This window comes from Euwallacea fornicatus, chromosome 19, assembly GCF_040115645.1.
Source record: "Euwallacea fornicatus isolate EFF26 chromosome 19, ASM4011564v1, whole genome shotgun sequence".
Classification (NCBI taxonomy): Eukaryota; Metazoa; Arthropoda; class Insecta; order Coleoptera; family Curculionidae; genus Euwallacea; species Euwallacea fornicatus.
Genome location: NC_089559.1, coordinates 3,431,557 through 3,459,182, shown reverse-complemented (window position 1 = coordinate 3,459,182; position 27,626 = coordinate 3,431,557). Strand labels below are relative to the sequence as shown.

General features: G+C 36.4%; 1 protein-coding gene across 4 annotated transcripts in view; it reads right to left on the bottom strand.

Annotated features, from left to right (window-relative positions):
• The window catches only part of LOC136345316 (probable G-protein coupled receptor No18), a 42,650-nt gene extending 15,665 nt beyond the window's left edge, over positions 1–26,985 (bottom strand). Inside the window, exons 1-3 of one of the 4 annotated variants that reach the window (XM_066293487.1) lie at positions 3,416–3,665; positions 3,124–3,321; positions 90–378 (exon numbers count right to left, since the gene is read on the bottom strand). In XM_066293487.1, coding sequence (XP_066149584.1) covers positions 90–363 — 274 coding nt within the window. In that variant the 5' untranslated portion in view covers positions 364–378; positions 3,124–3,321; positions 3,416–3,665. Of the gene's footprint in view, positions 1–89; positions 379–1,697; positions 2,722–3,123; positions 3,322–3,415; positions 3,666–26,856 lie in introns of those variants that run through there. The other 3 variants (XM_066293484.1, XM_066293486.1, XM_066293485.1) reach the window with 3 other exon arrangements.
• Between the last annotated feature and the right edge of the window lie 641 nt (positions 26,986–27,626).

Below are 27,626 nucleotides of genomic sequence, written 5' to 3'. Positions count from 1 at the left end.
CTGCTGCGCTTTTATCACCATCAGTCAAATAAAATGGAACCTTCTTCTGAATAAAACTCAACCTCCGATTTATGATATTTGATACTTACCAACGATGAGATACGCTACTGCTGGCGGCATCACAAAAATGCCCACCAACCAATCAGCAACGGCCAAAGACATGACGAAACAATTAGTCACGGTTCTCAACCGTCTGGTAGTGATCACGGCGGCGATCACCAGAGTGTTTCCGATCACCACTATTACAATGACGATGCTGAGGAGGATCACTAGAGCAGCCTGCTGGACGCCGAAAGTTTCCGGGAAGAGATGAGTGGTGTTGTTGGATGGTGATGGATTGCTGTCCATGGGGTTCGAGGTCATGCCGGTGTTTCATTGCTGAGATGGATAATTTTAATTTGAATTAATTCTTCCGGTGTTGGTGGAGTAAAAAAAGGAAAATATGGTGCTGCAGATCTGTTTTTCCATTAAATCAGAGAACGCTATTTGTCTCAATTTAAGTTACCTATGGATTAAACATTAGAGAATTAGATTGCCGAGTGGAAGTAAAGTTTTCGTTACATTTAGCGAGGAAAACTTCGATTTTATCTTGTTGCGGGTGGAAAAATCTGTAGAAATATTAAAACTTTGCTCGAAATGGAATAATGGTCGATTTGATTCAATGTTCCGGCCCCCCTTCAGGGAGTGCCGTGACATAATATTTTATACTAAATTTTTTATTTGTGGCATGTCGGATTGAATGGTCATTTTGGGTCCATAAATGGGGTGTGTCAGTGACGTACGAACAGAAAAAGAATTGGTCGAACTGTAGGAACGTCCGTGATTTATTACATTTCGTAAAGTTTTATATGTGGGAATTTTAGTTACATCAGCAGTAATTTTCCCTGAAAACCGCGAACTTTAGTGACGTTCTAAAGATCAAATATGTTTTTGAAAATATGTATTCAAACTCTGAAAACGTAGTGGTTTATATTTTTTAGCCTCTTTAGAGACGCTTCTGGTTTTCAATACATTAGTAACATTTACTTTTCTAGAATTAAAAGTATTTAGCAATTTTTTCATAATAAAAAAAGTAATCCGATGTCATTACTGGAATTTAGTGAACACCTCGCAATTACTTTTCAACTGTGCCTATATTTCCTTTATATTCAAGAAAAAGATTTGCTTACGAAGATGTGTAGTTTCTGACAAGTGAAAAATCTATGTCTAGTGCCGCTACTGGATTATCGGTAAAGAGCTCGTTATTACATTTCAAGTAAACCATGGCTTGTTTGTGTGTATTCGAGGTTAAGGCCCAGCGGCGGGGACGTTTCTTTTCACAATTTAACAAATTCTAAAGTCTTGAAAACTCATTATTAAAATAATTGTTTTTCGTATTCGGGAATAGAAAATTTGGAGCACTAATTGAAATATTCGGATCAGTACGTTATGATTTTTTAAGGATTCCTTTGTCTCGTTTCTAGACTAGGACGAGTTCCATTGGCCTAGACGTGTATTTTCTCAAATGAAAAACGCTATAGCTTTCTCATGTATTCATATTGTGTTTCCTGTGACATTTTCCCACATTTGGCCGCAAAATGAGCATTTCCGGAGCTTTTAAATCCAATTGGCGCTCCCTAATAGTCTATTTACAAATGGGTAAATCTTTGTAATCACACCACACAAAAACAGTTCTCATAAAACAAGTGTTTACTCACCAAAAGTGTTTGTGAAATCCACTTTGATTCCCCAAAAATGTTTCGTATTTGATCTTTAAATGATTGATGTCTGTTTTCTTTTCCATTATTTACGTTTTAGAATGATTGAGAGTTATGAAGACAAACACTTATCAAATTTCAACCTCTGAGGGTAAAAAAGAAAAAAGTTATTGAATTTTAAGGCAATTTAGGCGAGCCTTAAAGTTTGGGAACTCCTTCGACCTTCTGTTTAGTATGCATGACGCCCCTCTTCCGAGATCATGTTTCCTTGAAAACTTAAGTGAGAAACTGAGTGTATTACATATTGATCCATATCAGGAAATTTGATATTCTTGGATAGTACTACTACTATCCCACACTACAATAATTATGGCAAAGGAAGGATATAAATAATTAATTTCCCGTAATACCGTTACCCCCTTTTAGGGCTTTTGCGCTTGTTTATAAACTCTCATGATATTTGTTTACGAAGGCTGATAAAAGGCCCTAAAATAAAAATATTTTATGACAATTAAAAACGGTATTTGCGTGGGGAAAATCGTGTTCGTCTGGTGTACACATAGGAAGATAAACAATGTAAAGCCAATTTAAGCGCAATACTCCTATGAGATAACAATAATTAATCGTTTGTGGCCTAATCTCTTCGGTGTAATTAGGAAATAATTAGTCTTGGCTGTGTTATGTTTTCAAAGCATATTTTTTTTCGTTGGCAGAGGCACTCTAATTCAGTTTTCCTCCTAAATGGTTTATAAATCTCATTTGATTGCCTCAATACGACTGACAGATGTTTAATTTAGGATTGTTTACTCATCAAAGCTCAGTGTCTTTGTTGTTGGAATGTAGAGTTTAGAATAAAAATTCACTATTTCAGGAATAGGATGAGCTGCAAACCGGGAAGAGAGCACGTAATTTTTTAGCCGAAATTTCGGGGGTCTGGGCAAGGAACGAAACACACAGTCGAATGTAACTTCTTCGCAATCTAACACATTCAAAATCAAACCCACGTAGAATCTAACCCATGCACAATCTAACCCACGCACAATTTAACCCGTACACAATGTTACCCACTCACTATCTAAGGTTGAAACTTGTGCTGGTTTGCCATATATCTTCGAAAGTACCTGGGTCATCGGGTACAAAACCGTAACATATCGGGTGTATTTTCAAAAGAAAAAGTGACAATGAATAGGACTAATTCGGAAAATTCTGAAGCCTAAAGATATTGTCACATGCCAATGAGCTGTATCACAATTGCTTGTTTAGAATTTCCCGAAATTAAGTAATTTTTGCCGATTTTTTCGTCTCTGTGGTGTCTTTTCAGTTGTTGATTTACCTCAGATCCGAATGTTTCTTCTTATTTTTTGGTTGTTTCTAATATGATTTTTTTCCGAAAAACTATGTTCATTAGTGACAGACCAGAACTAACCTGAACAAATCGATATTCGTCCCTTTGTTAATTGAATGCTGAATGATCAATTCCTCATCCACAATTCCCCCGACACGCCAATACGAATCAACACACATCATCCCGAATTCCAGCCATTGTAATTCATAATCGGTAAATGGAATTTTGCGGCCTCTGTGAGGAAAAATCCATCAAAACAACATGCAAACACACTCCAACCTATTGAACACGTAAAAACTGTTTTTAGGCTAATTTGAATTTGATTGTTCCAAGTTTGGTTTCAGTTAATTTGTCCATAATACATGCAAATTACCTGCAAAGTCCCATGGATTTGTCCATTGCAAATGTTTCTGCCAAACAAGGATTTTCCATTAGAAAAGAAACAAACTAATGCACGTCACAGCATTTCCAATAACCATGGTAATTTGGTAATTAGCTCGTGTATAGCCACGTTCAAATTACCCTATAGAACTGTTGTAGGAATGTAGTAATCGAACTTTGTAAAACTATCTAATTTTGTCATTGAAATTATTACTGGAATTGAGACGCGTGAAACGATTTGCTCGAATAGATACACTTCACAAGTGTAAAACACATGATGGATCCATTTCACATGTGCCTATCTGATCTTTTTAAGAAGATAATCTCGAGTAAGTCTGATATCAGAATAATCGAAAATGCAAACAACGTTGCTTTGAAGGAGATAAATCTCTTTGCTGGTTACAAAACCCCTCTTAAAGCTAATTTTTAAATACACATTTAAGACTTCTACAAGCTCGAACTTTCCAGAGATAAATTTTAATTTGGACCGACGAGTGCACCATGCGGAAACGAAAGTAGGGATTAGATGTCTAAATTCTCTCCAAATTTCATCTGACTTTTAACATTTATATTTCATTTCCGACTTAATTTGCCGCTGTGGCCGTTATCACGAAGAATTTCGTTCTTTGCTTATTTCGCAAAAAGAAGGACGAAGTATTTTGAAATTGCAACAGATTGACTTCAGGGAATTTCATCTTAAGGCACAATTTCTTGACAAAATAGTGAAGCCGAGAAGTGCGTGAATTAATTGGTCTACTGCATACAGTCGCGTTGAAATTCCAATTCGAAGTATTTTTTAAGAACAGAGCAAAAAGAAAATGGAACAAATACTATAAAATACGCAGGTAGATCCCGTGACTTACTTACATGAAACACCTTGTATATAGGGGAATGAATAAAAAACCACGATGCGGGGCCGGTAAATTTGTCGCAAATTTACTCCCTTAATTACAACTCAAAGACAACTCTTTATTATTAAAATAATTTGGAAATTACAGCATTTTGAAAGAGTTCTATATATACACTGCTGAGCTACGTGAAAGTCATTGGAGTCCTGTGTTTTAAGAGCAGTGATGGCTTTTTCAAATTGAATTAGGTTTCTTCCATAGATTTTTACGTCTCCACTCGTGATAAAGACGTTTCTGTTCATATCTGAATTTTTCGCAACATCTCGGGATTTTGAAGAGAAAATTATGCATTTCAGAAGTCCTTAAAACTCATTGCGGTAGAGCTAGTTTAAAGAACATCAGAATTTTAAAAATTTGTAAAGCTTTTTTGATACTTTTCAGATTTTATAGTTTCCTATCTGGCATGCCTCTGTTTATTCTGAGACGATTTCCAAAACCTCTGTAGAAAATCTGTAGAATAATTTATCGAACCTCGTAAATTACCTGTGAAAGTTAGTTAAGATTTTTTTTTATTTACTTGGTTACTTCCATAGGGTTTTTTTACCCCCTCGAGACGCCTTTGTTTATTTCTAAATTAACTTCAATATTTAAAGACTTAAAATGAAAGGTAAACATTTTGCTAATATATGTGAAAAATCCATTGGCGTAGTCGAGTTTTACAGGTTGCAAGAATTTTTTTAGAAATTTCTTCCGTTCTGCCTTGTTTTTTTCTTCCCGAGTTTTCTCTCTAGTACCCCTCTGGTCATATTTGTCTGAAGTTAAAAGTTTTAATATTTATAGAGAACATTTTCTTTCACCGATCTATGAAACAGTTATTGGCTTTCAGCGGTTCCAGAGGCAGGATTTAATCTTTAGTTCTTTACACTCGACTTACCACGCTTCAGTTTATTTCTTAATGAATTTGAAATGTTCAACGCGTGAAGAGGAGTCTGCATAACGACAACAAAATAATTTCCGCAGAGTGTATTTCTAAAGATAACAATGATTTTACGAGCATACTACCTCATCTAAGTCAGAAATTTCAATCCGAACGCTCGCGTCGGGTGGCTCATAAACGCCCATTTAAATGCGAAATCCAACTGGTCGGCTGTGCAGTTCTTTCACGCAGTACTAATTACGATTTATGAAAATAGGTACGTTCGTTCAGGTTAGCTGCTACTGCCCAATTACTGCGAAAAGGCAGAAATGTATGGTTTCACCATGTTTTTTTTTCAACGTGGTTTGCTCTGAAATGTGCTACGAATTGTGTTACTACGAAAAAGACATCTCCATCTTTTCAAGGCCCGGGAGTTGGAAAGGTGTAACGATCTTTGTGGGTCAGTTTTTCAGGTTCATTGCAAGTGCTATTCGGAACGTTTTTTTTTTTAAAGAGTTGTAGATACTGCAACGATACTCCAGAAAAGAATAATTAAAAGACACCCAGGAGGGCTTCTGCTTAATTATTAGGGTGCTGTTAACTTTAGCTTCAAGCTAATTACCATAGCAGCGTTCAGGTCTGGGGATATAGGGGAGGAATAAAATTTATTAAGTTCGCGGGAAGAATCATTTATCTGTAAGTAGGAGACTTAGGCCGGCTTTGGTGAATCCGGGCAGTAAGTGAAAGCCTGTATTTGTGATTGGAGTTTGCGGCATTTATTTGCTCTCTGAGCAATAAATCTACATATCATGTAGTTTCTTGCGAAAATGGCGATTACCCTGGAAAAAAATCAAAATTCAGAAATATTCTACTTTCGGTCTGTATCTGGCGAATCTGGACAATACATAATTCCAAATTACAGATTTCTAAGGAGAATATGAAAAAAACGAAGTACCTCGAAGCCTGCGGTTTTCTGAGGTAAAAATCAATTAAATTATCGTCCTGATAACGTAACCTTGATTCTGGATGGACGGTTGGTTTAAATTGTAACTTCGGATTTTGTTGATTTTGGACGATTCCACAGCTTCTGCGCTCTGCTTTTATTTCACCGTTTCCATGAAAATTATCCTCTTGACAACGTTACCTGGATTCTAGATGGACGCACGGGTTATAGTGTGGCACTGAAGCTTGTTGATTTCGGATGATTCCGTAGCTTTTACGGCTTCAAATTACCATAGACAAACGACCATAATTATCAGTCAAATGTGAGCTTTCTCTGAGGCATCTCAGCAACTCGGCACGAAGCAGACATGAACAACGCGTAATGGATAGATATTTCTAAACAGTTACGCCGCTATCTGCAATTACACGGGAGCTTTAAACTTAATAGTTCTGAACTACATAGTTCGGGTTCAGCCATATACGTGCCCTATTTTGCACAAATTAAACTAAATATATGAGATTCCACCGAATCGATATCGTGAGGCTGTGCGTTTTGGGCGATTAAATTGGAGTAATATTTCCTCTCTAACTGGAAACTTAACGTTACCAGCTAACTGTTATTGCGCGATTTCCTGAAGTTTAAATTAGGTTATATTAAAAACTTATATTGAGCTCGGGCATAGTGAGAAAAGCATAATGGCCAAACCTCTTCCTAGACATGGCAGAAGGGGCTAAATTTAAATCTGAATTGGAGAGATCTCTCGATCCATCATGGAACACAACAATGGACCACAACGATTTCCAATCAACATGGCTTTAGAGCCGATATACACACATTATCTGTAGCATGGGAAAATATGAACGGAGGCACTAAAAATCGACGGATTACGGCTTCATGCATGACTGCCATTATTATGCATCCATGGTTTATCTTCCTCGTAAATCCTTTATTAACGCGGATTATCACCGGATAAATGTTGTGCGGGATTAATTGGTTATCGCCTCACTTTAAATAAAAGAATATTGTGCCATATGTCATTCAGTGACATTAATAAAACGGTCGCCATTTTGTCACCACAAAGGAAGATATCTCAAGATCAGATCTATAAATACATAACTAAAAATTGCCGTTCTTTGCCAATATGGATAGTCATAGAGGTACTGGCAGTTGATCCAGAGTTCGAGTCCGTCAAATGTAAGTGCACTCAAGAAATGTTTTCCTTTTAATCGCGGACATTTTCAGTTTGAAAAATTGCAGAGTACCATGAAAACACGTTAGAATACTAAAACTTACAGAAAATATAAATGAAAGTATGCTGTTTCATGTAAAAATTTTAACATAAACAGGATAATACTAAATTTAGAATTTCAGCCCTTCAAATGAAAATCAATTAAAAAATGTTTTCATTCGTCAATGTGAAATATTTACTATGGAAAATTTTAAACGAATGTTCATGGCACTGTAAATTGCAATGAAATGTTTCTCTGCCAAGTTAAAAAAATTGACTCTAACGAAGTATGTACTTTTGCAGCTTCTTTGAGCTTGAGCTCAATACGCCACAGCTTTTCGACGAGTCATGCCGATCATTTTCTTTCGATTCTCATTGAGGAGGAATAGGATTGGTATTAATGAAATTTACAGTATCGGGGAAAATCTCTATTAACTCTTTTTTTTTTTAATTTCCTGAGCACCTTCAAAATCGCAAAAATGCATTAGAATGACCCCACGTTTCAGAAATCAAAAGAGATTTTTCCAAGTGGTTTCTCTAGGGTATAACATTATCTCTTTTCTATTAATTTTACCTGCGATCTGTGCTACTTGAGTCATTATTTTTCTTGCATTGGTGGCAGTGATGATTAATATCTTCTCAATGTGATCTCGTTCCTGGACTACAGTTGAAAGCACGAAACAAATACCCTGCAAAGCTGCTCACATGCTACTGCAGCAGCCTGCAACTCTTTTATGTCTTTTTAGTTCCAACTGCAATATTTTACGTCCCCTCCAAACTTTAAATCGCACCTTTGGCGATAATCGGCGACCCTGCGCTTGGGGAAAGGTCGTCCCTTGTTTGTGCACCCCAAGATTTATTCATCACATTTTTCCTTTTAAATTCCCAAGCAAATGTTGCTCTCTTTAAATAATAAGCTGCGTGTTAATAAACGACACATTAAACACATTCCGTAAGGAATGCATATGGAGCGTGTTGTTTGCAGTCTTAATGCGAAGAATACGTTCATAATTCAACAATGTATGACAGCCATATTTCCTATGATATTTACATCAAGTTTCGCTATTGTGCTAAACACCACTTTGCCATTTGCATTCGGGCCAATTTCGTATTGTATTTTAGAGCAGATTTAAATATAAATGGGAAAAGGTGCTTCAGAGCATAAGGTTTCGCCTTTTTGATTGCAAAATGATGCTCTATGGTTTATTTGAGGCTCTCCTAAAATTTCGTTGGATTTATGCATGTTGGCACTTTTAAGTCAATGAGTATAGGGCTCACAATTATTATGGTGCGCCACTGGATTCGTGCAAACTCGTGCCGTTTGATCTTTGCGATTTCCCGACAAATTTATATCAACATTGAGGAATAGCTGGAGTAATATGGATTTTCAATGTTGATCATTAAAAATTTTAGAAATGGTAATTGCGTAAGTAAAACAGGAAAATTCCCGTGTCGTACCGATGGATTTCAGAGAGGATGTCGGCAGTTGTATGACGAATATTTGGTTTTTCCATAACGTTTTTTTATGTCACTGCAAATTTCCATATCAAAAATGTTCATGACGACGAAGGAGAGGAATTCTTGCATTTATCTATATTTGGAGGCCTGGAACTTAGGATTTACTGTCATTATTTTTATGACAAATATTTCGCATGAAAGAGCTCCCTTTTCTCTGCTTTTCTTGTAAATTTCGATAGTGTAAAATTTTTCGGGTGCTCGAGAAAATTCCCAATCCAGAACGGCCACGATAACGAAAGAAAGTGTTTTTTGTGAATTTACCTACGTCTGAATGCCTGGAACTCTCAATTTACCATCACTTCCTCTACGGAGAACCTCTTATACGAAAGACCATACCTTCATCCAAGCTTTGCGGTTTTGACCTATTTACTCCCTATGAGCTCCCAATGAATGTGGAACAATTCACCGTTCATTGAACGTGTGTGTTATTCGTGATTTCCATGGGATTTTTGGTTTATCGAAGGGAGCGATACAGGTGGATGCACGTCCTAAACCATCAAATTATAAGTTCGTAATCCATGGCAAAACACCATGAAATGAATTAAAACGAATCCGGTGCCTCTGCGTCTCCTAAACCCGGTCTCAGCTTAAACACATCTTGGCACTAATTTGTTTCAGCGTTTTTATTTCGCTTGCAGGGACGGCTTTAAATTAACTCGCCTGCAGGTTTCATATTGATCTGCTTGCGCTCCCAAGATCACAGAGGATAAAATCCTATTTCTCAACTGTCTCTACGATTTAATATCCTGAAGGCATATAAAGCAAATTGAAATTCTCAATAATTTTTCCAACAGGATTTTTCTTTTTAAACAAAAATTGACATGTACTGTAAATTATTATCCGTTTGAAGCCCAGATTATGAATGTGCAGTTAAGTTTGACCGGAGGCTTTCTCGTGTTACGATGTAGACGCTTTTCGCTCATAAAATCAATTACGACATTCTTGAAGTGGGAAAATAAACAAACTGTAAGAACGGCCCAAAGCAAATACATATTTCTTAAAATATAACGACCTATCAATAATCTATTTATTATTTCAGACATAACTGCCTTCCAGCAGAAAAAAGTTTATTTAATTTTTCCAGCTATGACTACAGTTGTATCCTGTAAACATGCACGACTAAGGTATTAGTCGATAAACCCAGTTTCCTCTGTTTTCAGATTTGTCCAAATGCACAAGTAAAAATGCAGCACATTTGTGTTATGAGAAGTATGCACCTTGATAGGTATCTCCGAAACGGTTTGAGCTGCCAACCGATGCGTCGCTGGAGCTTGAGCGACGCATCGATTAAAAACGAAATGTACTTTTAACGCGTAGAAGTTCATTGGCGTAGCTCCTCTTTAAATCTGTATCAACAAACACTACACCAATTACCTTCTGCATAATAACACTTTGTGAATCCTTATAAACATGCTCATTTCTACCATTCAACAACCAGTTTCAAATACAAAAGACATTACTTCTTTAAATTCAGTAATAAAGATTAATTTTAAGAATTTTTCACCACCAAAGGGATATTTGTACCCCAACTAAATTTTACACACTAACTCTCTATAACCTTTTTTTTAGACCTTATAATCTTCCAATTTAAGCAATTTTGAAATATTTTAATGCATGAATATGAAAGTCCGTATGTAATTTTTTATATGCATTTTAGAATAAATAGGAAATTTATGAATTTCCAATACGAAACCGATAACCGCACAACAATGAAATTCTGTGTAATAACTCTTCTATCTCTTTCTTGAACCCAATAAATGTTCTGATTTGAGATCGGGAAAGTAGCGGCTTAGCAGGCTCCAACGGAAAGTTCATAGTTTTTAATACGCACACTACTTTCTATAGACTTAAAAATTTAAAGCGGTTTCCAGAGGAATTATCACATCTAAATAGAGAGCTGAACGCCACTGATGTTCTGTATAATAGTTATGTGACTTAAAAAATGTTTTTTTATATTGCATAAAGTTTCAATTTGCAAAGTGTTTTTCACGTTCAAAATGAGTGCTCACCGAAATTCTAGATAATAATTTTAATCTGACTTGAACGACCGGAAACCAGGGGCGTATCAACCTCTCGGGGCCTACCCTAGCACTAACGTCACCCTTTATTTTTTCAAGCGATTGATTTATCTGAGGGCTGGAAGGTTTTTGCAGAATTCGCCGCTTTACAAATTTGCCCTCCTCCCCTCATTCCTACCGGCATCTGATCCAAGAGGGGTGCCACAAACCCTTAAAAATGGTACGAAATGCGACATCCTTCACGAATACTCTTTAATGCTTTTGGGAATTTCACGAAGCAGTAAATAAGGAATATGTCGCTTCAGATATATGTAGATTTGAGTTGGACCAATTTCGAACTTCTTATCGTTTCTGAGATCCCCACAGCGACCTTATTCGTCGGTTTCTTTAATCCTTTTTAAGTTTCCTGATAAATCTCTAGTCGTCTGAAGATTCGCCTCCAATTTGAGGGTGCAAATGCAAAGCAAAACGTCAGAGGCAACTGCGCAGCGATTCATGATTCATCAGAAAACTTTCAGTGGGGTCGTAAACGGGGAAGAAGTATGAAAGTCACGGGCAAAGACTTAAACAGTTGGGCACAAACAATTTAAAACTCCATCAAAACTTATTTAAGTGGCCTCCTGGAGCGAGGGAAGAACTTACTTCAGGCCTGTACTGTTTTTTTAATATACAAAAGCGGGATTGGAAAAACGTTTGATGTCTAGAACTTCATCCTTTCCTGCGTAGAATAGATCTGAAGTAAAACTCATAACAAATTCCTGTTTTTCGTGTATACCCGCAGATCTCCCAAGGGAGCCGTAGACATAGAAATTCCAGAATATCATTTCAAGAAAATTAAGTACTAAGTAGGTTTTTTTAAGAGTGGCGTTAAAGCGAAAAGTTGCCTTAGAAAAGCCTTTTTGGGGTAACCAATGCTTTCGCGCTTTGTTCATCATTGTGTTAAGAAAATTAATTTCAACTTTTAAGTTTGGCTCATTTAATACGAACAAAAAAGCTCTATCATCTTGACTTCCTAAAGATCGAATCTGAGCAAGAACGAGTGAAAGCGATAAAAAAATATACGGACAATGGAGGTGATAAACGGCCTTACCCACGAAACGATAGTCCATTTATCTATCAAGTCCATCGAGTTGAAAATCTCCTGAAATCGTGACACATTGAGGTTTCAACGAGATAAATGTTTTAAAAAGAATATGTTGTCGTGCATAAAAAGAGCAAAGAAATGAAACATCTAGAATGCAATATTAAACATAAATTTTGCCTCGAAGACGCAGTTTTCAAGGAAATTTACCAAAGAAACACTCCCTTGTCCTGTCGTGGAATAAAACGCGTTACACGTTTTGCAATTGAACCTTATTAATTAAATGAGTTTATAGTCTAAAAAACAATTTATTCTATCTGATGATGTATAGCTGGAATGATACCGCGCACCCCTAATTAATTAAATGGCGATTTAAAAATAGTATCCATGACACAGGCAACCCATTTGATTATATTACCCCCTTTTCGTCTTATTGTGTTCGGTGTTAGGTGAGATTGGGAGTAAATTACCTCCTTTATTTAAAGCAACAGAGAAAATTGCAATTTTCTGTAGTTGAGATATGGACAAATACAGTTTAATCATTAAGAACTTTTATTTCGATTATCGTCATCATTGGTGGGAAGTAGAAGTGGAATGTCTGATATCATTCATTAACAAACTGTGCTTAAAATTGACTTTTCTAGTGAATCCTGGAAACCCGAATCAAAGGACGTAGCCGGCTATCGATCTGTGGGCAGAGTGCTCCTCTAGGTACCGCTGTCGCGCAGCGGAAGCTGTCCGCGGAAGCACATCTGGCGCATCCGCCATATTGGCAGGAGTATATATATTTTTGGGAAATTATCATAAAATTTTGCGAGTACGCTGAACCGTATACATGTGTATTTACAAGCGTTCTATTGAGGCCACGTCCCTAACTTTCATACTTCCGTTTCCCAATCACAAAGAAAAAGACTGAGAAAAGGTAAATGTGCGTGTATCCAAGAGAATCGCCACACTGTATCTCCTCTTCAACTGAATGGTGCAGTTCTTTATTTCAAATATTAATTACTTGCCTAACGGGGCGTTTTTAGCTATTATAAAATAAACTGAAAATTGCAGTAACTATTATTTTGTATTTCCGCTTTAGCATAGCGAGCCTTAATCGAATTCAGTTTACTGCAACTGCACTTTCCTACTCGGTAACGCCAGTTTGCACATAATAAACCGAAAAAGTTCGATCTTAAAAGTTTTGCTTAATTAAAGCGAAAATTAAATTAATGCGGTGGTGCCATTATTTTCCCCAAGACGTATTACTATCGTTAGAAATTAATAAAACCCCTGACAAGTGGAGGTCTTGTACATGTAGACACACCGAAACTGACGGAAGATTTAATAACTCTGTATAAATCAATTTAAAACTAAGGCGGATCTTAAATATGAATAATGGTCCCGAGGCATGAATATCATTAGTCACATTATTTAGCCTTTACAGGAGAGCAGAAATCTGCAATTTTAACGAAAATTGGTAATAGAAAATTGTGGCCAGGATTTAACAATATGATACCCCACCGTTTTATTTTCACAGTTGTACAGGTCCATTCGATCTCGATATTCGGGAATTTCCAATTTTATCCCAATAATTATCGAGTCGTGTTGAGAAAAAGTTCTAAGCAGGTCGTTTATAGGTTTGGTGTTATTAAAGATTGCTAAAAATTGATGTCCCTAAATGTGCGTATCTCCAAATATAGAGGAGATTCACCATCGATGATATAAACTAAACACATTTCAATACACAGGTTTCGCCCTATTGACCAAATATTTTCAGCAATACGTCGTTGCCAGTTATATAGAAAGTAGTATCAACTTCGATATATTAAATGGGACACTCGGTATCCAATGCCGTGCATGCGTTCGGGACAGGCAACAAAATTGGAATTTTGCCCAATTAAGTGACGATCAAATCAGGTTGTGGTATGTGCATTGTTTTGTGCGCTACTGATTTTGTAATAATTGCGTAATTCCAATCACATTCGATAACAAGTAAAATTTTCAGTTTCAACCAAACGGTCGTAAAAACACTGCAAAAAGTACCTGATATAGGGTCATTTGTAGATTTTTTTAAACTATAGCTGGTATTCAGTATAAACTAAGCCATTGACTTTTCTCTGCTGTTTGTAGTTTCAATGAGTCTCAACGAATTATAAAATATGAGAAAGACATTTTTTCGATCAAAATCAAAAGATTTAATGGATACTGGTCAATTTCCCGAAAAACGTGTAAAATCTTATCAGCAGCGATGAGTAAAGCAGGCCCCAATTTCCGATTTCCATGGTCTTCCCTATTTACCATTAACAGCGACTTCGAACTTTTAAAGTCACGAAACTTTTGCCTGAAAACATATTTTGATAATTAATTGCAAAACACATAGCATCGATTTTATGGCTTCTGTGATAAATTAAGCCGCATTTGTATGAAATATCGCCCATATTGTAATGCAGGATTAGGTTTATAAATAATAGATATTTGGCCGCAGATCTGGAATTTTTAATTCTCGCAATTGCCTGATATTTAAAAACAAAACTTTTCAGCGGACCTGTGTAAAGTGGAACATGCGCGCTCAATTTTTGAACTCCAACAGTTGCATAATGTCTACGAAGGTTTTTAAAGGGGGGTGTCCAAAGTGCGTTTTAATCGTGACCATTTTCGCTCAAGATTCTTAATTCTATCGATTGCACAATACTTAACAGTAGAACTTTGTAAATGGGCGTGTCCAAAGTGCACTTTGAGCACGCCCATTTGCACGCAGAATTCTTAATTCCAGCAATCGCATAATGTTGAACGGTAGAACTTTGAGGACCGACGTGTCCCAAGTGCACTTTGAGCACGCCCTTTTACGTGCGGAATTTTTAATTCCAACAATTGCATAATATTTAACAATAGAACATCGTAAATGGGCGCGTCCAAAGTGCATTTCGAATACGCCCATTTGCGCGGGGAATCCTTAATTCCAACAATCGCATGATATTTAACAATAAAAGTTTCTGAACGGGCGTGAATGGGCGTTTTTATTGGTGATATACCGGATCGTAATATCTTACCTTTCACGAATTTCTCTTCCGACAAATCCCCTTTGTGACACGACGGGAAAACAAAATTGAAAAAGGACTTACCACAGATTTATTTGGTCCTCTGGCAGTATAAAGAACAACATATTTTACAACTGATGGGCTCAGATATGACACTGAAACACGGCATTCCTTTTACTATTTTGCCATCGTTATGGCAAATCCAGAAATTGGTTCTTGGAAAAGGGCGGTGCGCACCCTAGAGAGGTCGTTCACACTGTTATCAAGAACTTAACCTTTAATCAACCTTTTCGTGTCGTTAGATGGCCCTGTGGCGTAACGTTATGATTAAAAGGGGTCCGAGTGTGGAAGGGGGTTGATTGAATTAGTCCTAATGTAATAGTGGTAATTGGAGAGGAATATGTGGCAATTGAAAGAAAGCTGAGGAATAATTGTCCCTCCACGTAAGGGATAATTTGGAAATTCGTGCCCGAAGAAAATATGCCCGGATCTTGACCCATAGATATCTAATGTGTAAATGAGCTGGACAAAGGATATGTGGAAAAAGACCGAAGCGAAAAATGAGGCTAAAGTCCTGTACTTTATGGGTTTGTAGCCTTAATTTCTTGAAACTGTCTTTGAAAACCTGGGCTGACCTTTATACAGTTTTGGTTGGCGAATGAGTTGACGGACAGGATCCATCAAGTGTCCAGATAGTGCACTTTACGAAATAAGACCGAGTATCCATAAACCCAAAACTTTGTGCCCAATTCACAGATGACGCTGGTAGTTTTTTTGTCAAGGTATACAACCAGACATCCCCACTTTTAAGAATTCATTAGTACTGCTTGACGGACCATATAGCAGGTACAAATTTTAGTGAATATTTCTGGACTTTGAGTTGACGGAAAATTCGAATTTGATTCTTCATAGAAAGGTTCAAATATAAATAAACCTCCCTTATCTTAAGACATAAATCGACGTGGGAAATGGGAAAAAAACAATAACTGTCAGAAGTCATTGTTTTATTCTAGTCAGGATAAAACTAATGTCCCTTTCCAATGAGAAACCATTAATCTCAGCCTGCTCGTATTAGCAAAAAATGCTTGTCTGAAGACATTCAAGAGCGTATCATCCCTTAGCTACTTGTCGGGCAATTACGAGAGATTAGGGGGTCATTTACATCATTCTGCCATTAAGTGAAAATTGGTATTGCGTTTTTTGCTCTGGTAGAAATACAAGAAAAAGCAGGGAACGAAGCATTACTTTGATTAGATGAGCTATTTGTGTCAATTTGTATTCCGATGTTAAGCGCTTGATAAAAATGTAGTAAAATGTTCGTGTTGCACGTAAATCGCCTTTGGAGTACTATTCTTGATTGGTGATTAATTTTAATATGAACATAAAAACCAAACAAAATCTACAAAAAACGTTCTAAAAAAATTATTTTGTTCGAAACAGCTCCTTCGACCCCCTCACCTTTGGCACCTCTGAATCTGTACAAATAGTCACAACACTGAAGTTCGCGAAAGATAAAATTTCATTTAAATTTATTAAGAGCTGCACAATCCATTGGCGCATCATGGTTCGTTCAACTGTGACAATTTTTTTTAAATGATGGTCTGAAGCAAAGTTTTTCTAAAAGAGGCTTATATTCGCCGCATGATTTTTACTTCTTAGAAAAAGTTCAGGTTAGTTCCTTAATTTTTTTAGACATAGAGACTAAATAGAGCTATCATTAACCCTTTAGTGAAGCTCTCCACGTTATGCAAAATTGTCACTCTTTCAACTACGTTTATTTGCTTGAATTCGTGGTTACAAGCTCGTAGTCGCCATTTTATTCGTATTCATTTGGAAGAATTTATAATTTTTTTGAATATTGAGATTAACTAGACTTATCACTGAGTCTTTAGTGGAGCGTTCCAAATCATCCGGAATGTGAGATATAAATTTTTGGGAATCGTCACTCTTTCGATTACGTCTACTCTCTTAAATTTATACTCACAAACTCATAGTAGCCATATGATTTATATATATATTGATATCTCGTTGTTTTCTCTCACATATATATACTGAACCGCAAAATTAATGCATATATTCTTTTATTGAATTTGATAATGATAGTCAATATACAACAAGAACTGAGAACTAACTGACTTTCTTTTTGTAAACTATCTAATATATATGTATCCTCAATTTCCCGATCACTATTCTAAAAAACCATTTTAAAAAATAATAAATGGTGGTTTGATTCGAAAACTATAGAAACAAAAAAACTAATTATAATAATCAATCCACCAGTCAACATTAATACTAAAAATGAAATAATTCAGGTACTCAAAATTAACACCTGAATTATTTGTATACGCCACACATATTTATAATTTTCACGTATTTTCATTTTTACGATTTTTAAAGCAAAGGTTTTACGTTTACACGGTGTAGCAAAAAATTACATCATTTTATTTCTTACTTTCTACAACCAAATGAATATTTAACAGCTTATATTGCCCCCTCTTGCTAAAGTTTCTAATGTCAACTTGATTAATTTGATCCCATATTGCCGCGAGTCTCAATATCAGCTCATTTAAGTCCCTAGGGGGAACCTGTAAAGCTTTAACTTGTCAGCCGATGTTGTCTCACAAATGGTCGATGGGATTTAGATCAGGATTTCTTGCTGGCCAAAGTAAAGTTTGAATTTCCACATCTTGGAGGTAATTTGTATTACCCGTGCCATGCGTGGAGATACATTATCGTGCGTCAATAAAAATTCCTTACCGATAAATAAGACATGTGGCACTACATGGGGTTCTAGAATGTCAGTTATGTATCTGTGGGCCGTTATATCATCGTCTGAAACGCACAAGAACTCCGTGCCACTTTCCCAACTAATGTCTCTTCATATCATGAGAGATTCGCTTTCATAGCTCACAGTGCTGACAATGTTACACTGGGCGTGTTGCTATCCGGGATGTTGATACACTCTTTTATGACAATCTTCACTAAACAGACAAAATCGAGACTCATCCCCAAAGAGTACGCTGCCCCGTTAACGATCTCCCTAATCGTGATGCTCTAAGGCAAATTAAAGATGCTGTTTGGGATATTTTACGGTTAATAGGGGACCCTTTGCAGCCCTATTGGGAGAAACATTCATTTCGACCAATCTTCTTCTCACTGTTTCTTGGCTGATACGAAATTCAAGTCGACTACAAAACTCCTGTTGCAGCGCATTGCTTGTTGTTAAGCAACTTCGTAAAACTTTTAGCTGCCAAAAATAGATCTTAATTATTTCTCGTCAATTTTTGTCGTCCTTGTCCAGATCTTCTTTGACTTCTATCAGTCTCCCGGAACCGCGCGGGTGCTCTGGAGACTGTAGATTCTGCCATTCCAGATCGTAGTGCGAACTAACCTCAACTTGTGGATACTTCCGTAAGTGCCACAGCAGCTCCACATTCTTCCAGGAAAGACTTCTCCTCTCATGGGTATATCGGGCCATTTTCTATGGGAAAAAATCTTTAAACACACAAAAAGGCAGTGAAAACAATCTAAACGTAGTTAAATGAGGTGTACTACCATCAAGCCAGAACTGCTGAAATGGAGATATTCAAAATTTCCTAAAGGGCCGTTACTATCTTGTAGACACGTAAATCGCGCATTTTAAATACAAGGTGATTCAAAATTAACTTCAAATATTTCTAGAAGGCATTTTTGAGGTCCAAATAAAACTGTTTTTCTCTGTAAACCTGAATTCTAAACTTCTCCCCTTTGGAGCTGGGGTGATCGAAAGTTCGGCGGAAAAAATCGATCATATTCAATTGTGACAATAGTTATCGACAAATTTTTATGAAAATTTGCAAGTCCTTGTTTTTTTAGTCGCTCTATTCATTTTTTGTTTCGAAAATTGTGTAAACCTAGTTTAAGAAGAATATTTCCTTCTGAGAAGTCAGCAAAAAAATCAGGAGTCGCATCAAGTCCATTAGTTTTCCATATCGATAACACTCCTCTTTAGTTTAACAACGACTTTCTTGCAAAGGGTTGGTTGCACGAAAAAAACGTAAGACATCGAAATTTTAGATTTTTTCACGGCCTCTTAGACGACGATAATTAAATCTAAAGTGTCTCGGTGGCAACATGAAATGTGAGCTATGCAAAGTTCACGCCCCCTTTTAACCCTTCTGAAATTATTAGGTTTTCGTAATTTTTGAAGCAAAATGTAAATAGAGCGCTTCAAAAAACAAGGGCTTGCAAATTTTCCTGAAATTTGAACGATACCTGTGATCACAATTTCACATATTCAATTTTTTTCGCTCAACTTTTCACGGCTCCAGTTCCAAAGGGGTGCATTTTAGGATACAGGTCTATAGGTAGGAACAGTCTTGTTTTGACCTCAAAAATACCCCCTTAAAATATCTGCTCGCAATTTTGAATCGATCTACATTTTCGAAGGCAGGTTATTGTTTACTTATGCCTTTGTGCAATTATTTATTTATGGTTATATAGGGTCGGCATGGGAATCGAATGCTTTTTAAATAATTATAGAATCATTAAATGTTGATGTATAATTCGTTTTTTACTACAACATGGTCAGAAACATAGAATTTTATAATCATGACCAGAAAATTACATCTGGCATGTTTCCCAGCAGAGCGAAGTGGGCTTTTCTGTATCGCTTGCTTCAGCCTTTCAATATTTTGTGGAGTGCGCACAGTACGTTGAGGGCCGGGAGGTTTTTTTTTCATTACTGAACCTTTTGTTTGTAGATTGTTAACCCAACGTAAGATTTCGATTAATACCGAAGACTCACCACTCCTAACAAAACAATCGTAAACTAATATTTGATGTTCTACCATCCATGACGGCTACATGGCAGGCACCGAAAGATAATAATAAAATGCTATGAGCCGAAAAATGAAATGCTTGTTGAAGCATAATCTTTCCATTGTAAACAGTCGAGTAGTACTCGTTCGAAAAACGCTTGGTTCCCACGCCACATCCACAGGTTACTTTCAAAAATGTGAAAAATATCGCGGAAATGAAAAGTTCTCGTCACAGGATTGTACTTATGCCTATAAATTGATTTTCGAAAACTTACCTCTATGGAAATACACCTATTCAAAATTTGATGGCGAAAATGGTACTTTCTAAATAACTTTTCTTCCAATCTTGATGACGTTTCATTAATTCACTTGTGCATAATACCAAGGTTAATAAGACGGGACCTAACGGTTTTTTCTACATCTTCAAGGAGACGGGGGAGGCTACCTTCAATTTCTTTATCCCTAAACAGTTAAGGTTTTGTGACTCTTTAACCGTTATGTGGTTTTTTAGATTTCCAGCGCACCTAAGAAAAAAAGGTATTCTTGGTTGATGTACGCTACCGCTCAAAAGTATTTGGGCATGCTTATTTTATCGTATTATTTAAATAAAAAGGTAGTATAAGTATACTCATTGAATACGTTTAATTATTTTTCTCTAGAATAGTATTTTTACATAAAACTATAAAAATTAATATTAGTTTGAAGACGTTATTAGCTACGAAGCCATAAATTTAAATAAAACCTTTATGGAACATTACAACTTACATGACACATAAACAACTTAAAATGATTAGTAGGGAAAATTTACGTTTGTTTTTGTTATTGTTATTATACAATTTTGTTGGTGGATCGTGAACGCAAAGAAAAATAATTATTTATTTTTATAAATAATTTATTATTTAATGGATTCCGATCTGAATATGTTAAGTTAATTCGGTCACCACATTAGCTTAAGAACTAACTAGAGAAAAACCATGCTCGTTTTAGCCCCTCCTTATGCCCCGAAAATATCATCATTAGTCAAACCAATAAATCTGCCGGTCCATGTTATGACTGTAACCAATAAGTTCACAAAAAATTCGAATCTCTTCCGACATCCCTAACATTAGCCTAAGACAATTTATGGTTTTCCAAACGTAACACTCAGTCATAGAGTTATGTATTTGTTTATACCTTTACAGCAATAAGCCTTTATGGGGTGGTCATATAACTATACCTAGTGATAATGATTTTTCGTTGTTGACGATTTGGCATAAAACATCGAAATCAAAATTAGTATGCTTAAGATTTTACAGTGAAAAGGCCGTGTAGGAAATAAAGTGCTAAAAAAATTAAAAACAATGCCTAAAACAGGAGAATTGAACATCGAAATACGTGCGCTTACAGTGGCTTACCACGAAAGTGGCAAAAGCAATCGACAAATTGCCAAAGAATTGCATTTAGTTCACTCCACCGTTGACTACATTGTAAAAAAATACAAACAAACTGATAGTTTTGTAAACGAAAAACGGACTGGAAGACCAAGAGCGACTACATCTTCAGATGATCGTGCAACATCACTGATCACTAAAAGAAACAGGCGCAAAACTGCTCCAGAGATTTCTGCAGAAATAAATATTGCGCGGTCAAGGGCAATTAGTGTTTTTACTGTAAAACGTCGCCTACGGGAATATGGTCTTCATGGACGATTAGCTACCTTTCTTACGTAAACAAAATAAACAAAAACGACTTCAATGGGCCCAGGAACACCAACATTGGACAATACAAGACTGGAACAAAGTGCTATGAACAGATGAGTCAAAATTTGAATTGTTTGGTTCACGAAGACGTGTGTTTGTTCGTAGATCGGTGGATGAACGTGCAAGAGAGGAGTGTCTCCTGCCTACTGTTAAACATGGAGGTGGTTCGGTCATGGTTTGGGGTTGTTTTGCTGGCACAACCGTGGGTGGCATCGTGAGAATCGAAGGGATTTTGAAAAAAGAAGGATACCGCGATATTTTGGAAACTCATGCAATACCTTCCGGACTAATGCTTTTGGGTCAGAATTTTGTGTTACAGCAAGACAATGACCCGAAACATACATGTAAATTATGCAAGGAATATTTACGCAATTTAGAAACGGAAGGTGTTGTTAAATTAATGACTTGGCCTCCTCAGAGCCCAGATTTGAATCCAATAGAATTATTGTGGGATGAATTAGACAGAAAAGTTCGGCAATTGGCCTCCACATCAACCAATGACTTGTTCAAGAATTTAGAAGCAGCTTGGGACGAAATAGCACCTGAATTTTTGAAAAAAATCATAGCAAGGATGCCCCGATTATGCGCTGCAATTATTCAATCGCGTGGAGGACATATAGATGAAGCGTCCATTTAAAAATATGCAGTATTTTTCTGCCTTTATAATATGTTTTAAGTTCATTAATGTTTATATTAAATTAGGAAATAAAAAATTATGTCTATTTCATGAATGTTGGTGTTCACATTTATAAAATAATAGGTGCCCGAATACTTTTGAGCGGTAGTGTACGTAAACCGAACCGTTTTTTGAGAAAAAAAAACTATATTGTCAAAGGGTATATTTTACGAAAGTAATGGGATTTTACGTGCATTTGGTACTCTATCACCTAGACACCAAAATAAACAATATTTTTGTATCAAAACTGTCAAAAAAAGTTTATTACTTTGAATTTGCCCTTCAGAGAAATGTTACTTCTGCTTCTCTTTTCCTTTTGTTGGTAAACTTCGAATTTAAAAATAATTGTTTATTAAAAATGGGATATACACAACCTTTTTCCGAGCAGCTGGATAGTTTGTGGAGGTCCTGTTGCTTAGCTGTCTCGTTCTCTACACTTAAATCTTTTGAACTTTTACTTGTGGGGACCCTTAAAAAGTTGGATATATGCTACTCCAGTCGAAACCAGAGAAAGTTATTGAAAAGAATACATTTTCATTGTTATGAAATAAGAACTAGCGTCCGTGTATTATGGCGAGTGCAACAGTCTTACGTATGTCGAGCTCAAGAATGTGTGAGAGTTAATGGCACTCACGTCGAATTATCATGAAAATTCAGCTTTTTTTTTCTCAATTTTTTTGTAATTTATTTTCTAAAATTTCATTTTTTAGAATAACCCTTTGATAAAACGGTGTTTTCCTGGAAAACGGTTCAGTTTTCGCACATCACGAAAAAGCCCCTTTCTTTTTCTTAGTTTTGTCAGGAATCTAATAAACCACATAACGATTAAAAAATCTAACACTTTACAACTTTAGGTATAAAAACGTTGAGGGTAGCCTCCCCACCGTTTCCCTGCAGATGTACAAAGAAATTTTAGGTTCTATTTCGTTAACTTTGGTATTACGCACGAGTGACCTAAAATTAATTAAATTTCATCAATTAGAAGAAAAGTTATTTAGAAAATACCATTTTTGCCATTTAATTGTGATAAGCTGTATTTTCGTAGCAGTAAATTTTTGAAAATGAATTTATACGCATAAGCACGTTTTCTTGAAGAGAACTTTTCATTTCCCAGATATTGCCCATATTTTTGGACACACTTTGTATTTATACGTTAATTTTGCTGTACAGCATACATTTTTGACAGTTGCTCTTATTTCGATCACGTTTTTATGTTTAATTTAATCGCCTTGCGCTCAGTCATAACAAAATTTCACAATTACTCTGGACACAGGGCCTGGTCAGAGCTCGAAGGGACTTCGGTTCTCTAAATCGGCCGGATTCGAAAGTTTAGATATTTGAAAATTACCTGGCTCGACCACCTCAAAAATAAAAAATAAAAATTCGTTCATTCCATGCAGTGTTCTGCCATTGATTGTTGCACGTACTAATCACCGTTATACACTTTCTCAGTTACAAACCATAATTACTTACCGCCATTTTATTGAGTATGTTTACTTCGGAGAACTTTCTGCCTGTTTCTTTGATTTGAATTAGTCCTATTCAAGATTTTAATGACTCTTTTGTGTATGTCCCTCATTCATAATGGTTTGATAAATTCCTGGTAAAGATAGGGCGTCAGGATTGAACATACTTTAACGTGGGTGGTTCTAAGAATTTCTGGATCAATGACCATATATTTCCAGAACTTGGGAAATATATGGTATTTAAAACTCGGGCGTCTGCGAGAAATGTAGTTATGAAATATGTAATGTATTCTCGTTCCTGGAGTACTAATATATTCTAATTTATTCTCGTACTGAGGGCTGTTGTCTAGACCTTGCTATTAAAAGCTGAATTCTATATTCAGCAATACGACATTCTCCTGGATTTAGACCAAGGTAAAGAGATTTCCCTATATCTGTATGCATACGCACGCAGGAAGACAAATTAATTCCTACTGTTTATGGGTCTCTGACCATTACTCGCTTCAGTAAGGATGAACCAGCCATGATAACTTATTCTGGATTCGTGCGAAAGTATTTAATCCCCCAAAATGCCGAATTCTAGGAGAAACAAGAACAAAAATAGTCAAACTCTTTTGTGTTACCAGCCGCAGGCAATTAGTGGTAAATGTTCATCCGGATGAAAACCGTTAAATCCCCATTCTCTATTTTGGGAAATTTCTCTTCCGAGGAGAATCAGTGATTAATTCTGGACCTTAAAAAAATTAAATTTATATTGAGCCAGATGCTTCCTCACACCTTTAATTGGATATCAATTTTCCCTTCCGTAGATTCGTTCAGCTCGTTTAAGCTGAGCTTATCCGCAAAGGTTTGACATGTTTACTTTTAGCCATATTTCAGCCACTATTAGATTTATCTTAATATAAAGTATACTCGAGAGGGCGAAGGCCATCAGATTCACGAACACGTTTCTTGACATCCCCCATTTCGCATTCCCTTGACGTAAATAGCTCCCTTTTTGGGGGCCTATAGATTAGGTGAACGAAATGGCCCTTACCTTAGGGACTTAAATACCTTAATGTGTAATTTCAAGGAGAGTCACGCAAATTTGGTAATTTTTCATTTCAACACGTCCTCGTTGGAGATTTTATTTAAGAACAACATGGGATAGACCCCTTGACTGTATTTAACTAAAATTGGGGAGATAATGTGAGGAAACAGGTAGTTCGAGCTAAGGGGACCTAAGGGCCTTAATGGCTTGTCAGGGAATAAGAAAAAATTAAAGCATTAAACGTAGCAGATTAGAAAGTGTCCCCAATAGAAGCGAACAGTGGCGTGCAATATGGAAAATCATAAAAACTCTTGGAAAAGAAAGTCAAGCGTGATTTCCGAACATTTTTCCATAAATAAAATTTACAATCCGCAGCAATGCATTTGAATTTAAGAGGTCTTAATGGTCTTCTCAATGAAAGCAAAAAGACGTTAGGAACAAGAGGAAAGTTAGAAACTCGCCAGTTCAGTTACTTGAAATCGTTATTCCAGAGAAAAGGTTTTTGTCCGAGGAGGACCCCAACTAGCGTCCTGTCTACTGCGAATCCCTTTCCTACTGAGATTTCAATATTTCTCATTGAGAAATTAAAAATATCAGGAATTTTTCACAACTCATATGTTACAATCTAAATCAACGGCATTTCACACGAAAATTCGCTATTATTTTGCCTCCTTGCTGAAAATATCCGGAAAATATCTTAAAAATAATTTTTAGAAATTTTCAAATTTTACATATGTTGCAACTGGTCTCTCTGTTATTAATAAAATTTTCTAGAAATTAATGCACAATCAGAGACGTAACATTGCTGGATGATTTTAAACTTGATATCGGTAAATACCGCAATTTCTCCTATCTTTCTTCACTGTTTCTTCGAGAAAATTATCAAGCTGCGCCATTGGCTTTTCACTTAAATATACTGTTTATTTCATCAGAAAAAATGTTTGTTTTGAAAAATTTCTATAGAATTTATATAATTGCCGTCTCGTACGCCCCCTGGTTTTAAATAGAATTATAACAAAATTTTGTGCACTTAAAGGATTGAGCTCGGGCCATAACTTAAAACAGAACCGCTGATGCAATTCAAGTTTTTTCAATGTTTCGATTTTCTCAACATAGGCGTGCTAAAATGGCCGAATTTTCTCAAGCCAATCTCTGGTACGCCCGCGATTTTAAGTTAATACTACGTATAATTTAAAAATTGGTTTAATTAAAAATTTTATTAAATTTTATTATTAAAAAAATTATATTTCAGGTAAAATTGCCAGCAGTTCTGGCGATATTACCTGGATTTATATGCTCTTCGGTGACTTTCTACCTTAGCCAGGAGTTTTGGAGATTCCAAGTTTAACGACTAATTTTCCGCCATTTTTAAGAAATTTGCCTTTAACTACCCCCATTAAACTTATCGGTCCCCCATTTTCGTCCCAAACAATCCCTTGGGATTCCTCTTTAAACCCTTTCAGTCGAAGAAGACCTTTCCAGATCCTGGCAACAACAACAGTTGACGGAAAGCCAGTCTTGAAATTGTTCCCCTAAAGTTTCCAATGGGGTTCGGGGGCTCGAAAACCGCCCCCAGACCTTTCACCCCCCGTTTGTATACAGTCTCAAAGCGGGCTCCTTTTTATTGAAGTTGGAGATTAAAGTTTCCCGAAGTTGAGCCGCGTATATGATGCAATTCAATGTGCTTCCAGTGAGTTTTCTTTGTTGATGGCTCTAATCGCATTACTGTTGCAAAGTCTTCGCCTTTTGGGGGTGCTCATAACTCAAATGTAAATGTTTGAGAATGGAGAAGAAACGGGAAAAAACAGATGTTGCAGCGAGAGATAATGAGCAAAGAGAAATGTACATTGTGATTAAACAGTGGCGAAGCTAACAGCAAGGGAGCGGATATTTTCCGTACATCGCTTTTAGATTTAGGTTCATTTATAGCTGTACGCCTCTGGTACGACTTTTACACTTCGTTAATCAGAGTTTGGTCAAAGCAGAGAAATTATGTCAGCTTATAAATTACCTAACGACCGTTGTAAATTCCCTAAAGTTGGCTTTCATAAATTTATTTGAAGCATCAATTTAGTGTCTCAAAAATCACAGAAAGAGCCTCAATTCTCCTATTTAAAATTATTGTAATAATCAGCCTCTACTTACCATTTTTCGACCTAAAATCACGAGAGAAGCGCAAAGCTGGAAACTTTCAAAACTGCGAGAAACTCGCTGGAAAACTGGATGCACTGAGCGTCGCGACGCTGCCGACGTTTAAACCGATTCGCGTACGTGCGTCGACTGGCATTTTCTGCCTTTCTGCAAATTCCCAGAGACCAAACTTCGTATGACCCCAGGACTTCTTTGTTTCGACTTCTGGAAAAGTCCTCTTCATACCACAATATTTCGCAATTATTACTGAAAGTCTTGAAGGGTCCTTATTGATTAATTATTAATTCACACCTTCTTGTTATGTTGCAGGCAATTAACCCACACCTTTATTATTTCTTGACACAAACTGTGGATGAGTTAATATTGTTGATGATCGTATATCTCAAATATTGGCAGTGCGAGGTTCTCCCTCGGTGAAAAAAATGTTCTTCAATATGTTTTAGAGTGTCTTCCTGACATGCCTGTAATAATGTTTACATCATTAATTTTTGTAGAGGAAAATACAGTTTCCCTAGCCAGATTTTACTTTTACTGCTTTTTAAATATCTCGTACGGAATTTCGTTAAGTTTTTGAGATATTGAGAAAAACACAAAAATTGCGTTGAGGGAAAACGTTGAAAAAGTTTGGAATATCTGGCATATTCCTTAAGATAAGAATTTATCGTGGCTACGGCTTAAAGCTGATTTAAAACATTTGAAGCTTCGCAATTTCAGGATAATATTTCTGGATAGGTCCTGGATGCACAACGCCTCCACAGGCCGCA